The sequence below is a fragment of the Hesperophylax consimilis genome, chromosome 9 (assembly GCF_061612785.1).
Source record: "Hesperophylax consimilis isolate HC1 chromosome 9, BYU_Hcon_1.0, whole genome shotgun sequence".
NCBI classification, from domain to species: Eukaryota; Metazoa; Arthropoda; class Insecta; order Trichoptera; family Limnephilidae; genus Hesperophylax; species Hesperophylax consimilis.
In genome coordinates, this window is record NC_142844.1 from 12445164 (window position 1) to 12462719 (window position 17556).

The 17556-nt window shown below is 34.5% G+C and overlaps 1 protein-coding gene and 2 non-coding genes across 3 annotated transcripts; all 3 read right to left on the reverse strand.

Moving 5' to 3' along the window:
* Positions 1–348: 348 nt before the first annotated feature.
* Positions 349–16782, reverse strand: LOC149420929 (synaptic vesicle 2-related protein). The gene is made up of 13 exons (XM_089635296.1): positions 16409–16782; positions 16150–16309; positions 15816–15912; positions 14227–14351; positions 12194–12257; positions 11894–12019; positions 11738–11809; positions 9734–9873; positions 8218–8375; positions 7906–8017; positions 6722–6806; positions 1527–1616; positions 349–1447 (listed from the first exon to the last, which is right to left on the reverse strand). Exons 1-13 carry the CDS (start codon positions 16536–16538, stop codon positions 1301–1303), a joined length of 1506 nt encoding a protein of 501 aa, XP_089491422.1. The 5' UTR covers positions 16539–16782; the 3' UTR covers positions 349–1300.
* On the reverse strand, positions 4041–4159 carry LOC149420930 (5S ribosomal RNA). The gene has a single exon (XR_016302648.1). It is a non-coding gene; the product is annotated as a 5S ribosomal RNA (ribosomal RNA).
* On the reverse strand, positions 4483–4601 carry LOC149420931 (5S ribosomal RNA). Its single transcript, XR_016302663.1, has one exon. It is a non-coding gene; the product is annotated as a 5S ribosomal RNA (ribosomal RNA).
* Positions 16783–17556: the final 774 nt, after the last annotated feature.

Consider the following 17556-nt stretch of genomic DNA (forward strand, 5'->3'; position numbering starts at 1 on the left):
TAAAAATTTTAAGAATTGTTCAAATTCTCTTAAACAACCCGTCCTTAGTTATAGAACATAAACAGCTTAAATAAATAAAATTTATTTTAAGCGAAGTCCAATACTACAGAAAAACCATTTATAAAAATGTTGAGGGGGACAAAAAACTATCTAGGGGTATGAATTCTTGCTTGATTATATGTACTGGGGATGGTTCATTAGGAGTATTGACGTTAACCGAGTACAAGCAGTCTGTTAATCGATTTCAAAATTTAAAAGCCCAATCAATGCAGCTTGTGCTGCTCAACTAAAGCACAAAAAAATTTATTTTGAAATGATTAGTTCTTCGACGGTATTGAACTTAGAATATTTTAAATAAATTTGGAGTAAAATTAATTATTTACTACTTACATATTATATTAATATCTTGTATATTATTAATACTTTCAAAATGAAATAAGATTTTTGTTTTTATTAAAAACTGCAAAAAGCTGCACAGAGAACCTTAAAACTGAGCATTTTCTGTTATATTTATTTTGCAATATTTGATAAATACTGAAGTTTTTCAATTAAAAAAGTCAATTTATGTAAAAATAAAGTCTAATTTAATAAAATGCAAATTCACAACCATCAATGCTAGAAGCGTACAACAAATAAATAGCGAGTCAATATTCAATTGTATAAAAATATAAGAAATTATTATCACACTTATTCAAAAATATCAATTATAAATACATTTTTGAGACCAACCCTCATATAATTTATAATAATTATAATTATAATAATTTTTATTCTAGGATGTGGGGAGGTTACAATCCCACACATCCCATATAGATAATCATATCATTGAATATTTTTAAAGACATTTGTTATTCGTTTTCAAGTAAATAAATTAAGTAGCAAATTAAGCAATATAATTAAAATAAAATACTGATGATAACGTAAATGAAATAATTCCTTCATGAACACAAATCTACGCACCCTGCGCAAAATACTCTATCATATATTTATACCTGCCATTATTTATGTTAAAAATATCTAGTGGTTAATAGTTATTTTACGCAGGGTATGTCAAAACCTTAAACAATAATTATCATGAATCAGTGCTTGAAAAATAACAAATGATCAAATTCAATCAGCTCAGAAAAAATGCTGAAAATCTGACACAATTGATATAATGGTTCAAATTAGAGCACTGTTATAAAATACGTCAAAAACTTAAAAATGGTTGTCATTAACAAGAATATAAAAATATTAATCTTAAAACATAAATTAATGTGTTTGGCTTTTAAGTAACAAATATGTAGTTAAAACAGTTGTATTAGGTACTAGTGGGTGTTCGTGTAATTGTGTCTCTCATTTCTTGCCCCTTTGTTTCAAAGGGCAGGGCCAGCGATGCTACGGCAGCTAGAAGGGCCGCCACGGCATAAACCTCAGTCGCGAGGCCTATGGATGACTTCAGTAATACCTGCCAAAATATAATTAACGAGTTACTGACTGCCTGACAGGTGAGTATATTTTTTATACATATATTTTTATTATTTTACCTGTGCCACATACGGAGTTATCATGGCTCCCAACCTTGCCACCGCACTGCATGCTCCTACTGCAGTCGCCCTTAAAGGCGTTGGGTAAACCTGAACGAAACATAGGTGTATTATTAGAATTGCGTCAATAGTAAAAAGTAAAATACCTACATACATTTCGAAGTGCCCGGATACATTTGCGAACCAAACTACCGAGCTGAACCTCAACTTGTGAGAAAGGAACAAAGCAACCGCAAATGGCACGAAACGCCGCTTGCTGTTGCTTCGTTCCTTTCCCGTAATTCGTGGCTGGGCTCGCGTCTCGGTTCACAAATGTATACGTACTATTATGTTTGTGATAAACAATTCAAGATTTTTTTACATAGTACATTAGACTGCGTCAAAATAAGTAAAGATTATTATTTCGAACCGCTGGAGAGTGGAAAAGTTGCCTCTTATAGTCATCAATAGTGGCGTTTCCAGAAAAGTGGCGTTGTGATCACATGTCACTTATTTATTTTTTGTATGAAACGAAACTTCTTGCCCCGCATAGTCATTGAATTATCCTTTCTTTTAAATTTCACAGTGGCAACACTAATACTTTCAGAGTTACGAAATTTCAAAATTCTGTGACGTTATTAATATTTTACTTATGAATATTTTCCCGGGTTTTCGAAAATTTGTAGGTACCTACTGAACTAAAAACATTTCTATATATTTTATATAAAAATTATATGTAAAATTTTACTTGTTCTTTTCTTCTTCTATTAGTATGTTGAGTATGGTATATTATTTTGATATAATATAACATCTGACATAACCGACTTGGTTTCAATAATAGTTATTTAATAATAATTATTTACTATTATTTTTACTGCACGTTTCAAGATCATATTATAAAACATGGTTTCCTTATTCATTTGACATGAAAAACAAAAGAATTGATTCATTTTTAGCTGGCTTTTTTTTTGTTTAACTTGGCCATTTTTGAGTAGTGAAGTTAAGTTAGAAAATGTTGTCTTTTGTACCCGCAGAGGTTTGTAGGTCAGTAACTTACATTTCAAGCAGACTACACTTGTTTTTTTTAATCAATCAAAAGAAGAAAAATGAATCTACATAAAAATGAAAAAAAATTATACACATACCTAAAATGAGTTGATGAGATTCAAAGGTATTTGACGTAAAGATGATAAAAAATAAATTTGTATATTTATCTATGACAAACAATTGTTATCTTTGTGACACTCACATAGACTTTTTTAACATTAGCTCCACACAGGAGGCTCTGAGGAAAATAATTTCCCTCAGGGCCTATGTCATCTTTGAGGATGTTGGAGGGTCTTTTTAGGGAAAGGAAGGAGAGGAAGTTCTGGGAAGGAAAAAGGTAAGAGGGGTGGGTAGAAATCTGGGGGTCAGAGTCATGTGTTCAGGAGTGACGATCGTAAGGATCCATCCTTCCCGTTGCGGTGCAAAATGATGAGTCGAGAAAGTTCGGCTGGATAGGTCAAAAGGTCTACCTCAGCCATTTTATCCCGATCCGGCCTGCCACGCAGTAGGTGGGCAAATGCATCTGCCGCCAACACCTAGACAAACCTCAACCCATGAATCCGGGCACCCCTGCTAAGTCACCAAACGTAGCGAACCACTTAGGGTGACTTATGGGTGTTTTTTGCAGGTGTGTTGGCTATCCAATAAATGATTTCCAGTGCGGCGGTACCCGCCTCTCAAATTGTAAATAATGTAATGACGGTAATTTATTCTGACAATGGGGCAATCCTGACTATTTAAATGTATTTAAAGCAATTGGATATTAACAAGAAAAATAACACCATTTTTGAAGTGAAACTTCTTTAGCCGCGTCATGCAATTTCGAGAACCGGAGTAAAACCAACTCATGACCGAAACGAAAATGCGGGACCGATTAAAGTTCATTTGATCTAGTGAAAGTTTTGAAGTAAGATATAAATGTTTTTTAGGTAATCTCGACAACTGGCGTTGGTGGTGTAATGGTCAGCGTAGTTGCATTCCAAGCAGTTGATCCGAGTTCGATTCTCGGCCATCGCATATTAATTTTTTTTTTTGGTTGAATGTTAATTTTATAACTCATTGTTTGTAGTCATTGTTCTTTGAAATTTTTAAATTTTTAATCCATTGTAATTTTAAACATTATTTATTTTTCATATTATTTTTTTCGTCATTTAAATTATATTTTGTACTGGGGTGACATCTATCGGCAGAATATTTTTTAATTTTAAATTATATAGTTTATGGGGGTGACATCTATCGGCAGAATATAAATATATATTTTTTAATCTATTTAATTATATTGATTACGGGGGTGACATCTATCGGCAGAATCTTTTAATGTTTTTTGTTTTTAACGCCTTTTTTTTTTTCAATGGTTGACCATAATATCAATCCACTAAGTAATATTTTAGGCCTGTAGCATACTTGAAAAGTTAAAGAATGATATAAGATTGTTTATGATGTTAACGATAAAAAAATAAAAAAAACATAAAATTACCATAAAAAATGGGCCAACGGCACGCGGTGTTCCCAAGCGGTCACCCATCCAAGTACTGACCGCGCCCAATGTTGCTTAACTTTGGTGATCGGACGAGAACCGATGTGTTCAACATGGTATGGTCGTTGGCAAACGCTAAACAATATTAATTTCTATTCTACCTGCCAATAAATATATGAAAATTAGTATAAAAAAGCCCTAATAATACTGAAAACATTAGCAAGGTGTGTGCGACGTTGATAAAAATAATCATTACATACGCGCTTGAAAAAGATCGTAATTACATCCATAATTTTGAAGGAATTTTTTTTTTCAATGGTTGACCATAATATCAATCCACTAAGTAATATTTTAGGCCTGTAGCATACTTGAAAAGTTAAAGAATTTTATGATATTATTAATGATAGTAAAGATAAAAAAATAAAAAAAAACATGAAATTACCATAAAAAATGGGCCAACGGCACGCGGTGTTCCCAAGCGGTCACCCATCCAAGTACTGACCGCGCCCAATGTTGCTTAACTTCGGTGATCGGACGAGAACCGGTGTGTTCAACATGGTATGGTCGTTGGCAAACGCTAAACAATATTAATTTCTACTCTACCTGCCAATAAATATATGAAAATTAGTATAAAAAAGCCCTAATAATACTGAAAACATTAGCAAGGTGTATGCGACGTTGATAAAAATAATCATTACATACGCGCTTGAAAAAGATCGTAATTACATCCATAACTTTGCAGGAATTTTTTGAAGTGAAACTTCTTTACGCGCGTCATGCAATTTCGAGGACCGGAGTAAAACCGACTCATGACCGTGACGAAAAAACGGGATCATTTCGCTATAGGAGCCTAGCTAATATTATATACCTAGTTTAGGTCACTCTCCGAACTCAGCTTCGCGGTCTAGAGGCAGAGCGCACGACTGTGGTCGTGAAGAACCGAGGTTCGATCCCCGCTTTAACTAATTTTTTTTTTCTTTTTTTATAACTTTTAATTTTTTTTATCACATGCTACTTATAAATATGTCAATAGACAGAAAAAAAGAGAGAATGAAATGAAAAGAGAGAGAGAGAAGAATATTAGAAGTTTCACTTCTGTCTTGCGTAGGCTTGACACACCCATTTTTTTTTTATGGTTGCGGTCGCGCATCCTACTCAAAGTTTATAGAAATTGATTAAATTGAAATTTTTTATTAATACTAGGATTTAGTGGTTCACTGTTATTTCTACAGTTTCTTTTCAATTAAATAGTAATGGTGTAACGGATGTTGTTGGACATATTTTACTTTTTCTGTAAAATAACTTTTATAAAATGTGCCCCTGGCAAATTCCTCACTCCACTGCTCATTTCATAGGCGTTTTGGCCAAAATGGCCCAAAATCCTAGACTCTGAAAAGCTTCGATACCGCATCTCCCGCGTATTCTGGGCGATCGGATCGTTCGGTAGCTTTGTCTATGCAATTTCACATAACAAATTATAATTTTTACAAATATGTTTCAAATGCTTGTATAACTTGTACATCTCCTCAGCGGTAATGAAATAAAAAAACTATTTGGGATATGCTACCACTGGGGAGATATTAAATATGCATTTTTTACAAATTTAATATAACTATTTTTGCTATAAATTTTACATATTTCTTCTACAAAAATCCAAGAGCCTCGTAACATAGTGAATCTTACCCTTTTCGGAGCGCTATGTTACGGGGAACCCCGGAAAAATACTAACATAACCTTATTTACACATTTAATCGCTTGAAGATCAAATTTACAAACATTTCTTATTATTTGTCGTATCTTGGCAAACTAAAAATCTAGTTGATACACTTTGTACTAACTGTCATGTAATAAAACAATGTAAATGTAATACAGGCGAGCCTGCAAAAGCAAGTTGCAAATTCAAAATGAATGTGCAACATTTTGCAGCGGCTTATGTAGCGGGGGTAAAAACCCCCACCCCTTTTTGGCCGACAGCCGCATATCGCATGCTCGTCGGCCAAATTAAATATAAACTGCAATCAGCTAATAAAAAATCAGTTCATCTTTACAAACAACAAGTGTTTTACTACCTTCAACAAAGTGACTCTTGACCACCACCTGCCTCACCTCGCCTAGTCTCCGCTCCAAATCTTCTGGTGTTTACCTCCTCAAGATCAGCCGGCCCTGTTAGGCAACGCCAGAAGCGAGCAGAGACAAAGCACACCCAGTGCCCAACATTCACCAAGCGCCGGGTGCGGGAGGCAGTCCCTCTACAACTAATCATCACTATTGACCGTAAAGGAGCATCCTTATCGGCTGAAGACACAGTTTGGACCCGGCATCAAATTTATAGTCTTGTGCGGATTAACGTCCAGTACAAATGATGTTTCAATTTACCTAACTTTATTGAACTATAACATAAACATAACAAACTGTAATGTGTGGATTGTAGAATTTTAAGTAATATTAAAAAAAAAAGTTAAAAAATGCGAGACTGGAATATGTCAACTGAATTTTTTTTTCTCCTTATCATAAGAGGCAACTTTTCTGCACTCTAGCGATTCTAAACAAATATCTTACCTTTTTCGACACAGTCCAGTGTACATACTGTCAATTTATTCAAGTGTGTTCAAAATTCAGTAAAACAAAACATGTATAAAATTTAATATGAAATAAATTAAAAAGTAAAATAATGTTTAGAATGCTTAATTACCTCAGGAGTATACACATATGCAGCTTGAAATAATCCCGCTATTATTCCTCGTGCCAGAAACAGAATGCATGTAAGGAATGTTCGACTGAAAACAAATAAAACAAATTTTGTAATATAATAACAGCAATATGTATTGTTTAGCCCTCAGGCCGCAGGAAACAACTAAAGTAATTTCATTTCGCTCGCTTCTCACACAGGATCTGACCTAAGTCATTTCTAGGTTTGAGTTTTTGCTGTCGAAATTCATATGTAAAAAAATCCTCATTAAAAAATCTCTAGAGACATCTCTAAAAATGTGTTCAATAATTTTATTTGTTTATCTTGCGCAAGGATTTAAAGCAACCGAGATAGTTTTTCTCTTTCAGCTCATTTTAAATCTCCCGCGTCGGTACAAACGGCATTATTCGGTAATAATGATTGGATTATTTATATAGCGCCGTTTTCGTGAGAAAATCACCTCAAGGGCGCTACAGGTATGCAGGCGCAATATACAAATAATGTGATATCAGTAGAAAACTTGCGACGCTTCAAGTTTTAAGACTAATTAACTTTAACTAATTATTGTGTACAGAAAACTGAATTTTAAAATTATTAATATCATTGTTAGGAGGAAAAAATGTAATGTATTAAAGTTTAAAAAGAAAAACATTTGTAAGATTGCATTATAGTATAAATAAGTTCTTGAATAAATCCTTATAAATGCTCATGTTATCGACGCACAGATCAAACATCGGATACAAAATTCAAACACAAACACGCCCAAGTACTTCTCATTACCGCCTGATCGGTATTTATATTCAGTAATGTTTTATCTGTGAAGAAATGGATGCGTTATTTGAGCAAGTTTTAAACAAATAAGGATTGTGTGAAATATTTAATTACAGTTTTAAAAGTATTACTGGTTGGCGAGATGAAAAATGCGCCGCGTGGAGTTGATATCACTCATACATTTGAACAATGGCTGAAAATTAGTGGCAATAACTCAGAGACCAACAACGATACAAAGTGCCTATTTGCCGAGAACATACGCTGGGAAATAAATATACTTCAAACACACTGTTCACTATGTAAACAAGTGATGAAAATATTTTCATTGTAAAAGTCCTTTATGGTATATTCAGAGTTGTTGTAATTAGTGAGGTGAACAAATAAAAAAAACCAAAATGTATAAAAAAAGAACTTACTTGTGTGTGGAGATGATTAGAAAACTAATGCAAATAGCGAAGATGATGAATTGAAAAGCCATTGTTTTCTTTCTTCCAAATCGTTCAATTATGTAAATGGTTGCGAAGATTCCTAAAAAAAAAAAAATTCCAATTAGTGTCTGGAAAGCATGTATAAAATTATCATTATGATATATAAAAACAATTATTGTTCACTTTTGTTTAAAAATAAGTGAAATTAAAATTGTTTCAATATATCAATACATATACATAATGGAATTCCACGATGAATTGTTAGTATCAAAAATAAATTCATTATTGATAATAATTTACCAGGAAATTCGGCGAGAGTTGTCCATAAGAGGTCCATATAGTCGGTAGTTTGAAGTGGTCTGCAATCTGCTGCACAATCTCCGTCATGGTCAATAGATGTTTCAAATAGTTCTGTGGTCATCAGCACTAAACCATAGTAGCAAAATGCACATGTCATCCTGAAAACAATTTAATAATTAATAATATATACCTTCTCCAGTCCATTTTATTTATTTTTTATCAATATTGACCTATACCAGTATGTATGTACATTGGATAATATGTATACAGGGAGCATCGGCACTGACCCGACAAACTTTAACCAGCTATTCCTTAGCACATTTGGAGTAAAAAATGTTATGGGCACTTTGCTGTCCGGTAGCATTTTTTTTTCAATTAAAAACAAAAAAATTAAAAATTTCCACACTACATCACTGTCATTGGCATTGCTTTTCGTGTTCAACAGCTGTTATAAGCAAGTATGTCGAAAAGCGTCTTCGCTCTTTCGCACACACTAAATAATAATAGTTAAAAATGAGACGAATGGTGCCGTGCCATTTCGTTGTGATTGTAAAAGCGCGCCAATATAGGTACACACGTACATTATTCAACGGAATTCGAATAAAATATTGCCAGACGGGTTTTCAAACTTTGACAAAGGATAAAACAGTGGTGACATGTGGTGAAAATATGAATAATAAATTTTTTATAAAAAAAAAACGTTACCGGACAGCAAAATGCACATAAGATTTTTTACTCCAAATATGCTAAGGAATAGCTGGTTAAAGTTTGTCGGGTACGTGCCGATACACCCTGTATACTAGCAGACTACATGTCCAAAAAAATTAGTTTCTAATTTTCTCTTGTTTAGTAAAACTTGCAAGTAGCAAGAAGTTCTTATGATGTAATACACGCAACTGATTTAACACCGAATTAGATAACGCAAAAGATACAGAATAACCGCCCTGGACGAAACTATTCGAGAAAAATTTGAAGCCAGTGAGGGGGAAGATGTATGAAAAATGTCAAAACCTACTCAAACGTTTTAATGACATCCCATTCCGTCTCATCAAATACCCAAAAAATTTCACGAGACGTTATAATTGCATTAACAATACAAAAATACAAATAAATAAGTTCGTTATATACCACTTTACATACAAATCATTTCAAAAGTTTGTCATAAAAGATGGTTGCCAGGCAATTTCTCCTCACCCTAGATTTGGCTTCAATGGCGTTTATATAAAATCGAACGAATGCTCTATCCAGGGCATATTAAGTCCATGCTTTTTTCAAAGTTTCTTCAGGCAGGGAGGTACCATATTATTGAAAAGCTCTGACAAAGTTAGTCACCTAGTAAAAGTAAACCATCTAGTCAAAGTAAGACTCGCTTGAATAATAAAGAGGGTGCAGCTGATTTTTTAGACAACAAAATTACTAACAAATTAACAGATAGATGAAATTCCAAAAAGAGATATGTAATTTAATAATGTTGTTGGATATTCACCGGCTATATTATGTATGAGTAAGAACTTGCCAAATAAACCACAGTAGAAGAGAGGTATTTCTGAGAGGAGGTGACAGGAGGGGGCCTAGTCGTCCCCGTTGTCCCAAGCTGGTTGTATCGTCACACACCAATCTTCCTGTTAGCATGGTCCGCCCATTGTCTTTTGCAACCTTGGAAATTTAATATTACAACATAAAAAATAATCATTTCGGTGGTGTGTTTCTGTGCCTGTGTGTAACTCCGGTTCAATGAAATTTAGAACTGGGATTTGCTTTGATTTTCAAAATTGCAATGATTGCGGGAACGATTCAGAGAAGCGACAATGTACGTTAAAAGGGATCGAAATGACAATCGAGTCTCCTTCAACCAAAGCAATCTTCCCAATAAGCTTTCCATTGATACGTTTGATGTAACTATAAGTGACCAACTCAGGCACGGAGGTTCCATTAGGAGGAAGCCAGAGTCAAGCTAGCCTCTCAGAATCTGGGTGTACTGTACAGGGCCAGCAGATAATAATAGTACACAACTGCTGACCCTGTACAAATCGGAAGTGCGCCCCACTGTTGAATTTGGCAGCCACCTCTGGTCCGGAGCCCCAAAATATCTGAAAAAAACCCTTGACTCTGTGCAGAAACGGGCGGTCCGTTTCATAGATTCCCGTATCTTAACAGGCGGATTGGAACTTTAGAGCACAGGTATCAGGTAGCTATGCTGTCCTTGTTCTACAAGTATTACAATGGAAGATGTTCCGAGGAACTAGGGTCATTGATCCTTTTGGCATCGGCGCATAATCAGGAAACACGCAAAATGCGCGCCCAACATCTGTACATGGTTGACATTTTTCGCATGAGAACGGATCGCTTCTACGACTCGTTCTTGAGTTCAACAGCTCGGCTGTGGAGGGATTTGCCGGGCTCTGTGTTTCCTCCCTCTTACAAAGATAAAACTGGTCTCTTCAAGACCCATGTTTACTCCTACCTCTCCTCAAAAAGACCCTCCACACAGCATCTCCAGAGATGAAATAGGCCCGAAAGGAAATTATTTTCCTCAGGGCCTTCTGTGTGGGAGTTAATGTAAAAAAAAAAGTGATGAAGTAGGTACTGACAAAAATTATTTTATTGATTAATAATTCTATGTTTGAAATGTGTAGTTCTTTAGTTTAAATTTTTCAAGTTAACTAACGGTGTTCATTCGTGAAGTGGTATAGATTTCGTGGCGTGTAAGTTACAAATGATGGATACTGTGAATGGTTTACATAATATAATATATATTATAGTGTTTCGTGAACACCTCACTGGAAGAACCACTCCTGAGGTGTTCACATGTTTTATTTGATCATTGGCATTATGCATTATGCAATCCATCATTAGTTTTCCCTATTATTTGTTGATAGTTGCTTACGAATGCTTCTAAATACAAAAAAGTTATTGACTTAATCAATAACTTTTTTTTCAAATAAATGATTGCAAATTACTTGACTTCTCTAGTTGTAAGAACATGTTTGCAAATTCATAAATATAATCAATTTTTGAATTTAACTGATTTCTGGTGGGTTGCAAGTCATAGATTGAGAACCTCACGGAGTGTTCTATTTTTAAAACATGTAAAACACTTGACGGCCGACATAGTCCAGTGGTAACGCATTGGACTGCCATTCCGAAGGTCGCGGGTTCGAACCCGGCATGCGCAAATAAATTTTATTTGATTAATTTGTGTTATTTCACAATTAATTAATTAAAATAATATATAGTATATTTGCGGCACGTTCTAGAGTGGAAGATACTACCAGTATCGCCCTGGTGTAAGACCACCATTCAGAATTGAAACGTTGCTCCAAATGGCTTTAGCCGTGTTTAGTGACTAGATCTGAATAGCCAGGTACTTCCCCACCTTCCTCTTTCCCTTCCCCACTTACCTTCAGCCTCACAACATCCCCAATTGGGGATGCCATAGTCTCACTGGCTCCAGACGGGAGCAGTTGGGACTCTTGTGAGGTATTCACTATAAAAAAAAAAAAAAAGTATAATTTATTACCTGTTCAAGTGTAGCAAGTGCTAGCTCAGGTTTTCCCGCCATTACGTGATATCTCGCAGATTCAGGAAGCCACTGAAACAGTTGAGTAACAGATTATATAGGATTAAGGTAGAATCTGTTTTCGTAACAGGTAATACAAAAATAATTACAACTTACCGGGCAAATACAGGCGAAGATTAGTAATGGAATAGTCGACAAGGCTAGAAGCCAATGGATTCCCAAGGTCGGCATCACAAATAAGGCTAGGGCCACTTCGAGGCACGCTCCCAAAGCCCAGAAACACTGGAAATATTGAAGAAAATTATATTAAAATACACCACCTTGCATTTACTCACACCTTAATGGTTCATTATATAATGTTGATTAAGATTTTTTGATTGCCAAGATTTAGAATTGTAATTTATTAATTTTAATAAAATTGTACATATAACACAAATCACTATAAATAATACTTACATCAAGTAAAACAACACATTTTGCACGCTGTTTAGTTGGCAGGAATTCTGCATAAAGCGTAACACTACAAAACAAACACAGGTGGTACAAAATTTGCAAATGAAATAAAAAAAACACAAAATGAACAAAATTGCAAATGAAATGAAAAAGACACAAAACTGCCAAAACAGAACACCAGAAAAAATAATCCTTTTTAACCCCTCAGATTAATTTGTTCGCTTCTGCGAACAAACAGCTATTATCCGTAGAGTCAATTTGTTCGCTTTTGGGAACAGTTCACGTGACTCCCTTACCTGTCATGGTGACCTACGACCTAAACGTTGTTAGTAAGAAAAAAACCAATCTTTATATTCAATTCTAGAAGTTATCCATAGAAGAATTAAAATGTACACCTCTATAAAACCAAAGGTTACAACCGCAAATTGAGAAAAAATTATAAAACTGAATCTTTTATTAATTATTTTTGTATGAAATGACAAAACCGTGAGGTCGCATTAATGTTTATAATAATTTGTCTAATAAAATATGTGTTTTTTTTTCTTTATCAGTAATTTTAGTTTGTTTTAGTTTAGGTGAGCCATTTGAAATTTTTTTTTATGTTTATTTAAAAAAATTTAATATTTCAAAAATTATATATGTACTAGTGGACCCCGCAATGCTTCGCTATAGCTAATGTCTTTCTCGGGCGTCTCCGACTTCTTCCACCATTCACTACTGTATACCACAATGTTACTGTCAAAAACTACATTAGAATGACTTTAATTCGACTCCGTATATCATTCCGGTGCAGAGAAATCGCGTTAAGTATTCCTCGGGTGTCCTCGACTTCTCCTACCATTTCTATGGTAGGAGAAGTCGAGGAGTCGAGAAGTCGTTTCCATCTTAAACACTCCTGGCACTAATAAGTACAAACTTTGAAATTTTTAGCAATATTGGTTGACTTCTTTTAGAGTTTCATATCCAGGCAGAATGTTTATATATTAACCTCTCGGACAAAGACTATTATTTACTTTGTGTTCCTTTGCGATCTGTCAAAACGTGAAAATTTTTGTGATATTTACGAGTTTTGTTAAAAGCTTCATAACTCACGTTTTGGGAAACGTAGCCTCATTCTAAAAGATGTTTTGGAAAGATTATGAAATTCACTATCGTATTGTATTGTTATACGTAAATATTTGCGTTTCTAAATATACATTTTCTGAAAACGTCAAAAATATGTAATAATCGCTGACCATTATTTCAAAGCTGTGAAAAATGTACTTTTTTCTGAGTATCATAAAGAAATAACACTTTATATATTGAAGAAATATAATTAAAAACTATTAGTCACCTCAAAATATTAACCGTCCAAACTAAAATATTTTTAATAAATTATTTAGAAACGCAATAAATTATGAACGAACAAGATGACAGATCCAATCGACTTAGATAATGCACCTCTACATTCCATAGATATTCTTGAATACAGACGCGTAGCGTTATTCATTATCGATACTCTGTTTTTTAAATCATGGCAATCCGTATACTAGTGATGGAAATAAATCGATTTTTGTAAAATCTCGCGCGTTTACGTGAAAAGACGTTCTAATGTCTTGACCGCTATTATCATATTTACGTCTTTTGACGTTCTAATGTTCTGAGTGGTTAAGATTTCTAATAATAAAATTTGAAAGCGTATTTTCGAATGTGTTCAGAAATTTCTCATTAATTTTAATTTTATTGAGAAGCGGAAATACACACAATTTCCCCGACATTCTGAAAGCACGTTTAAGAAATATAACGGTCAATATACCAGAGGCGTGAGAGGTTAATAATACACAAATAAAATAAATAATGATTTGCAAAAAAACATTGAGTTGAAAAATATGCTTGACGTGCATAAATGAAAAGATATAATACATCACATAACTAGAATAATTATGATGAGACAAGTAAATGTATGATATGAAAAGATAAAACAATCAGGTGTGGCCCAAAAAAGAGAAAAACAAAACCAATGTTTGCATTGAATTAGAACATTTGTATGTACTTACGATTGCGGGACACAGCCAATGGCAAAACCAACAAGCCCTCTAAGGAACAGCAACCAGAGAAAGTTTGGAGCGATCGAGCTGAGTATACCATAGTAGAATAGTAATACTCCACACATTGACAAAGCCTACAAATAATAATAAGATACTGTAGTATATCTAGGCAATGACATTACAATACATCTAGTCATGTCGTAGGTCTCACAAAATGTGGCAAGTAACGAACACTTATATTTCCAGTAAACTCTTAATTCAAATGTTATTCATGAATGACAAAGATAGAAATTCCAATAATATGTGCGTGAACGAAATAGATACAAGACGGTGCGTCGTTTTCGTATTTAAAAGATGCGTCGAATAGTACATCCTAAATCACGGGTGTGGATGAGATGACGTGCGTATTTGGCTATACTAAGACGAATACGGAACGTTATGTGGATGACCTACTGCCAGTAGGCTGTCCTTATGTGTTGCTACGTTTACTTATTATAATTGGATAATTTGTAAAGCACGGTTCTTGTGAAAAATCACCTCAAGGGCGCGTCTCATTTCCTCTAATGGCGCTTAAAATCTTCAGGGAACAAATCGAAATATTGTATTATTATTTAAAATGACAAGTATTTATAAATGAAGTGTTATTTCTTGACACTCATTTATGCAATTTGGTTAGAGATCCAAAGTATGACAATTACCGTATTTTTCTTTTTATTTATTTATTTTATTTTTGAATAATTTTATTGTAAACCTCAAATTGTAATATTTAACTATTGAAGACAATACTAGGGATTTATAAACTAAAATTTGAAAGAGAGAAAGATACAGTCGCATCTGGGACTTGAACTTGGGACCTTCGCCTTGCCGGGGTGCTGCTCTGCCAATGGTGCTAATGGGACCCTTTCCTTCGTCATATTTAAATGTATCATACTTCGAATAAGAACATAAATGTACATAAAGATAGCAGACAATGAAAATGTGCAGCAGCTCTATGTTTCTTTTTGTTCTCTTGTTCGAAGTATGATACAGTTAATTATGACCCAAGGAAATATGGTCCCATTAGTGCAGTTGGTAGAGCAGCACCCCGGCAAGGTCAAGGTCCTGGGTTCAAGTTCCAGATGCCACCGTATCTTTATCTGTTTATAATTTTCGTTTAAAAATCGCTAAAATTATCTTCAATAAATAAACCGTATCTTTCGCTTGCAATTTTTGAGATATCTACGACGTGTCTCTAGTTTGTAATGTCAGGATCTCGGTAGCAATTTTAAGTTAATGGTCGAGATATTGTCTCATTTTTAAATTACACAAGCAAACTAATATTAAAAATATTGATAAATAGAGACAGTCTGCAATGCTAAGCACTAAAGCTGTAGCCCCACTGTGACACCTCACATGTGTCACTTTATTCCTTAAACAGTAGTCCAGTCCCTTCAATAAAGTTCACTTGGGTTGTCGTTGGGTGTTTGGCAATCTCCTGGCTCTACAACGAGTCTCACCAGGCATGAGGGCCTTCTTTCCACCAAGGCGGGAAATTGGCACCACAGATGGATTAGAATAATTTCCAGTGGCTTTATTTAAGGATTATTATAAATAATTACCGTTTTCCTTCCGTATCTGTCGCTAAGATTACCCCAGAATGTTGAACTCAGCATCATTCCCAAGAAGACAACGGTTGTTGTCAGGGCTTGCTGATATCTGAGGAGAATTTTTTTATTGATACATAATAAATTATGCAGAATGCGTGCGAATATGTATTTGATATATTTTTAACAAAATGATGGAAAACTTTGAAAGAAATTTGAACAAAATAAAGCATTTTTGCGAGGAAACCATTCTGTTAGTGTTAGGAGCTGTCTGTCTTTAATATATTAATTAAACCTAACTACGGTATCAGATTTGTTTGTTGTTATCATTTGTAGAGAAAGTACATACTTCGTAACATTCCATTCACAATGCAGCGCCGGAGATAGAATACTAAGAATAGTCATCTCCATAGAGTCAGCCATCCAACATAGCCCAGTACAGAGAGACAGTTTGACTTGGAACCAACCAAAACCCAGAGCATTCACCGCTTGTGTTACCGTAAATGTATCTGAAAATGCACAAAATATTATAGCAGACCATTACATTGAGTTAGTGATTTTTTCATTAATAAATAGAACAGTGAGAAGAAAAATGGCTATTATATTACCATCTGGTACAACAGAAACAGTAGCCATTTCAATTTCCTGCACAGGCCCCATTGCTGGTAGAGGGGCCCTTCCTTTCTGGGTAGTTTCTCCACCTTCATCGAGATCTTGGTATCCTTTTGACCGCCGCATTTTTACTAACTAGAACAGAACTTATATGACACAAATAATCAGTCCGCTAACAATTGGAAACTTTGAGCGCCTCCGTATCACGAATTTAGGATCAAATACATTTAATAAAGCATTAAAATGAAATTAATTGTAATTAATTCATATGGGCTAAAAATGAAGTAACATGTTACTCCATTTAAATGATAAACTTGGGTCGAAGACCCTGCATGTAGGCTGTCATGGTTCGAAAATTTCAAACGTCACAATATTCATAACAGTAAATGTCAAAGTAGTGCTGCTTGCCATACTAGAAATCCTTTCTATTTTGTCTATGCTAAGAAGTAAGTACTCACAGAAACAGTGTTTTTTCCCCATTGACTTAATAAGGCATTAACTTTTTAGGTTCATGTTTTTCTCCAACGATTTTGGGTTTTCTAGGGATACTAGTCCTAGACCCAGTGGCGGACTAAGGTAGGGGCGGAGGGAGCGGCCCGCCCCGGGCCCCCTATTCTGGGGGCTCCCAAACGCCTCCATGTTCCCTCCTTGATCAAATCCTAAACAAGGCTTTAAGGCACAAGGACACTATAAAAAAAATTAACTTTTTTAAATTTAATTTTTTGAATGATGCACTTGTTAAGAATGCTCTCACAAAATTTTTTAAAGACATTCGAAAAATTGACGGAGATAGATCATTTTATGTGAAACCGTTTGAAACATTTTGCATATTTATTTATTTATTTATTAACGGATATCGTACAAATTACAAAATAATAACACGAATACAGTACAATGAAAAATACAGGAGTAGACAAAGGTACATGAAAGCAAAGATATAATATAAGAAAATAAAGTGAAAAGTCAAATCAAGTCAAGACTACGCCGTGGGCCAGGACCACGGGGCCCTTATAATATTCCGTCACTTGTTTAGCGACCGGCAAAAATCATTCTGACTTATCCCAAAAAAGTTAAGGTTTTGACTTGAGTTGACCAGTCTACACATTCTGGACAATGGTGAATAATATCCAAAATTTGTCAAATG

What these genes read in the sequence shown, in the direction of transcription:
- LOC149420929 (XM_089635296.1), bottom strand. Translation starts at nt 16,538, where the DNA reads ATGCGGCGGTCAAAAGGATACCAAGATCTCGATGAAGGTGGAGAAACT. An exon ending in TCTTCGCCTGTATTTGCCCG is followed by an intron (nt 11,810 to 11,893) that starts GTAAGTTGTAAT and finishes CAACTGTTTCAG; the next exon opens with TGGCTTCCTGAATCTGCGAG. An exon ending in CTAATCATCTCCACACACAA is followed by an intron (nt 6,807 to 7,905) that starts GTAAGTTCTTTT and finishes ATTTGTTTTCAG; the next exon opens with TCGAACATTCCTTACATGCA.